Below are 3,145 nucleotides of genomic sequence, written 5' to 3' on the forward strand. Positions count from 1 at the left end.
CGGCTAGTTTTTTGTATTTTTTAGTAGAGACAGGGTTTCACCATGTTAGCCAGGATGGTCTTGATCTCCTGACCTTGTGATCGGCCCGTCTCGGCCTCCCAAAGTGCTGGGATTACAGGCTTGAGCCACCGCGCCCGGCCAGGATTTTTTAAATAATCTTTTGGCCGGGCACAGTGGCTCATGCCTGTAATCCCAACACTTTGGGAGGCCAAAGTGAGTGGATCACTTGAGGCCAGGAGTTTGAGACCAGCCTGGCCAACATGGCGAAACTCTGTCTCTACTAAAAATACAAAAATTAACTGGGTATGATGGCACACACCTGTAATCCCAGCTACTCAGGAGGCTGGGGTGGGAGAATTGCTTGAACCTGGGAGGTGGAGTTTGCAGTAAACTGAGATCGCACCACTGCATTCCAGCCTGGACAACAGAGCAAGACTCCATCTCGGAAAAAAAAAAAAAAAATAGAATCTTTTATTATTAAACAAATACCCAAGATGAATAAGGTGGGTGGTGATGCTATGATTGCAAGATTCAGCCTTCAATACCAGAGATATGAGAAACTCAGTCGGAGAAAAATAAGCCAATCTCTTATGGTTGGCATTTTCAGAGGAGAACCAAGCCAACACAAAATGGGTAATGTTCCCTCTTATCACCTTCTCTAGAGGCTCTTGAAATATGAGGGGCAAAGTCTTTCATGGGAACCAGAACTACGTGCTCCTTAAATTTTAGCCACCAAAGACTTCCGCTGACAGTCCCTCTCAGAGATGCCCCTGTACCTTTCATTGCTGATACCCTGGTTCTTCTGACCAAATGATTCTTCAGTCTCAAACTGCCTCAGATACTGCTCTACTATTTACTCTGTGTAAGAGTATGATGAAATCCATTCCAACTCCTTCCTCCTCTTCCTAACTCCAAACTGCAAAGGGCCCAGCCTACCAAGCTATAATCCAGTATTCAAGACTGAAGTGTTCAACTGTCATGTCCTATCCCAGCAGTAGAGAAAGCCCAGCAAAATGACAAAGACACCACTCTAGGTCAGAAAGTGAAAGTTAATTACATTCCAGGTTCATGTCACCCCCCAAAAGATGGAAACCATTTTACCTCCTCTGATGGAGCCAGTCCAGGATGGCCATATCCCAGGCCTGCCCCTTTCCTCCAGCCAGTAGCCTGTTGGACACAGCCTCCTTTGCTGCTAGTGTCGGTATCTTCTTTATCAACAAGTTTACGATCACTGCAAAAGAAGTAGACACCATCACTTCCTTTTTTTTTGAGACGGAGTTTCACTCTTTTTGCCGAGGCTGGAGTGCAATGGCTCGAATTCAGCTTACTGCAAACTCTGCCTCCCGGGTTCAGGTGATTCCCCTGCCTCAGCCTCCCGATTAGCTGGGAATACAGGTGCCTGCCACCACACCCGGCTAATTTTAAATTTTTTTTTTTTTGTTATTTTTACTAGAGACAGGGTTTCACCATCTTGGCCAGGCTGGTCTTGAACTCCTGACCTCGTGATCCACCCGCCTCAGCCTCCCAAAGTGCTGGGATTACAGGTGTAAGCCACCACGCCCGGCCCCCATTTTTCCTTTTCAAGGCCTTTACTGTCCCTTCTCCTCCTGGCTATCCAGAGACCAGAGACCTGAGTGCCATCAGTGACTTCTCTCTTTCCCCAGGTGATCACAAAGACTGGTGGATCTGACACCTCTCTCTAATCCACACTCCTTTTCTTTTCTTTTTTAAAATAGAGGCAGGGTCTCCCTTCTCCCTATGTTGCCCAGGCTGGCCTTGAACTCCTGGGCTCAAGAGATCCTCCTTCCTCAGCCTCCCTGTGTTGGGATTATAGGCCACTCTCCTTTCTAGACTCATGACTTTCACTCAGGCAATCATGATCTCTCACTTGAATTACTATAGAATTTGCATAATGCATTAGTCTCTCTATAAACTCATCTTCCACATAATTAGTAATCTCTCCAAAATGCAAAGCTAGGTCAATACCGTGCTTAAAATTATTCCATGATCTTCCACTGACTTTAAGATAAAGCCTTAGCATGGTGTTCAAGGTGTTTAAACTTCATGAACTAGCCTGCATCTTTTGGACCTGGCTTATCTACTGTGACTCAACAATATACCTACAGTGTTCAGGACCATCAAGCTATTTGCAACTTCTCAAATACATCATAAGTTCTTGTATCCCTGGTGGGTGAAATTCCCTGAAATGCCCTTCCCTTCCCCACTGATTTCTGTGTCTGCCCTATGAGACGCATCATCTCCTAAGTCTTGTCTATTCTGTGTTCAGTCAAGGATAATCTATGTCTTGTCCACCTGAGTATTTCTTGCACTTAGTACCTGTAAACAGTGGGTTATCAACAAATTCTGTGTAACTCTGGGCTTACAACTTAGGAACTAGCTGACTAAAAACAAGTATAGGAAGCTAGGTATCATATATCTCCATCAGCAGCCAACCATTTATTTAGCACCTATGTGTGAGAATGGAGGTTCACTAGAGAAAAAGCCCAAGAGTGTGACATTCTTATCAGGCCCGTAAAGAGGGTGCAGTATTACTGATGAAGATGGAAAGGGTTCCCAATCATGGCTACTCCAGCCCTGACTCTGGGAAGGCGAAGCTGTCAGCCAACCTTCCATGCACATTCCCCATATAAAGACAGTCAAAAGGATGGCGTAGACCTCATGTTCTAGCAGTTCAGACAGAATCTACTGATAACATCATCTCCCTGAGACAGAAAACAGCAATACAGTTGAAGGAAGAGGTGGTTTTATCATTAGGCCTTGAGGCCTAGGCTGAGTGAAGAGTTCCTGGCTTACCTGTCAGATTCCCTGGAGTATTTAATCCGTTTCCTTTCTGGAGAGTCAAAAGACTGGAGCTTTTCCCTGCGATCATTTCCTCTTTCTTTAAACTTTCCCTGTTGGTAAGCAGAACAGACCTGAGATTTCCACCTGAGGGAATTGGGGAGTGGGGAAATTTTACCCCATTAATGTTATTTCTTTTTTTTTCTTGAGACGGAGTCTCACTCTGTTGCCCAGGCTGGAGTGCACTGGCGTCATCTCAGCTCACTGCAACCTCTGCCTCCCAGGTTCAAGTGATTCTCCTGCCTCAGCCTCCCAAGTAGCTTGGACTACAGGTGCATGCCACAAT

At 45.6% G+C, this 3,145-nt stretch overlaps 1 protein-coding gene across 1 annotated transcript in view; it reads right to left on the reverse strand.

Annotated features, from left to right (window-relative positions):
• The window catches only part of RBM6 (RNA binding motif protein 6), a 146,750-nt gene that overhangs the window by 8,172 nt on the left and 135,433 nt on the right, over positions 1-3,145 (reverse strand). Inside the window, exons 18-19 of the mRNA XM_011939304.1 lie at positions 2,815-2,912; positions 1,102-1,231 (exon numbers count right to left, since the gene is read on the reverse strand). Coding sequence (XP_011794694.1) covers positions 1,102-1,231; positions 2,815-2,912 — 228 coding nt within the window. The remainder of the gene's footprint in view (positions 1-1,101; positions 1,232-2,814; positions 2,913-3,145) is intronic.

The sequence above is a fragment of the Colobus angolensis genome, unplaced genomic scaffold (genome assembly GCF_000951035.1).
Source record: "Colobus angolensis palliatus isolate OR3802 unplaced genomic scaffold, Cang.pa_1.0 Scaffold18, whole genome shotgun sequence".
Lineage (NCBI taxonomy): Eukaryota > Metazoa > Chordata > Mammalia > Primates > Cercopithecidae > Colobus > Colobus angolensis.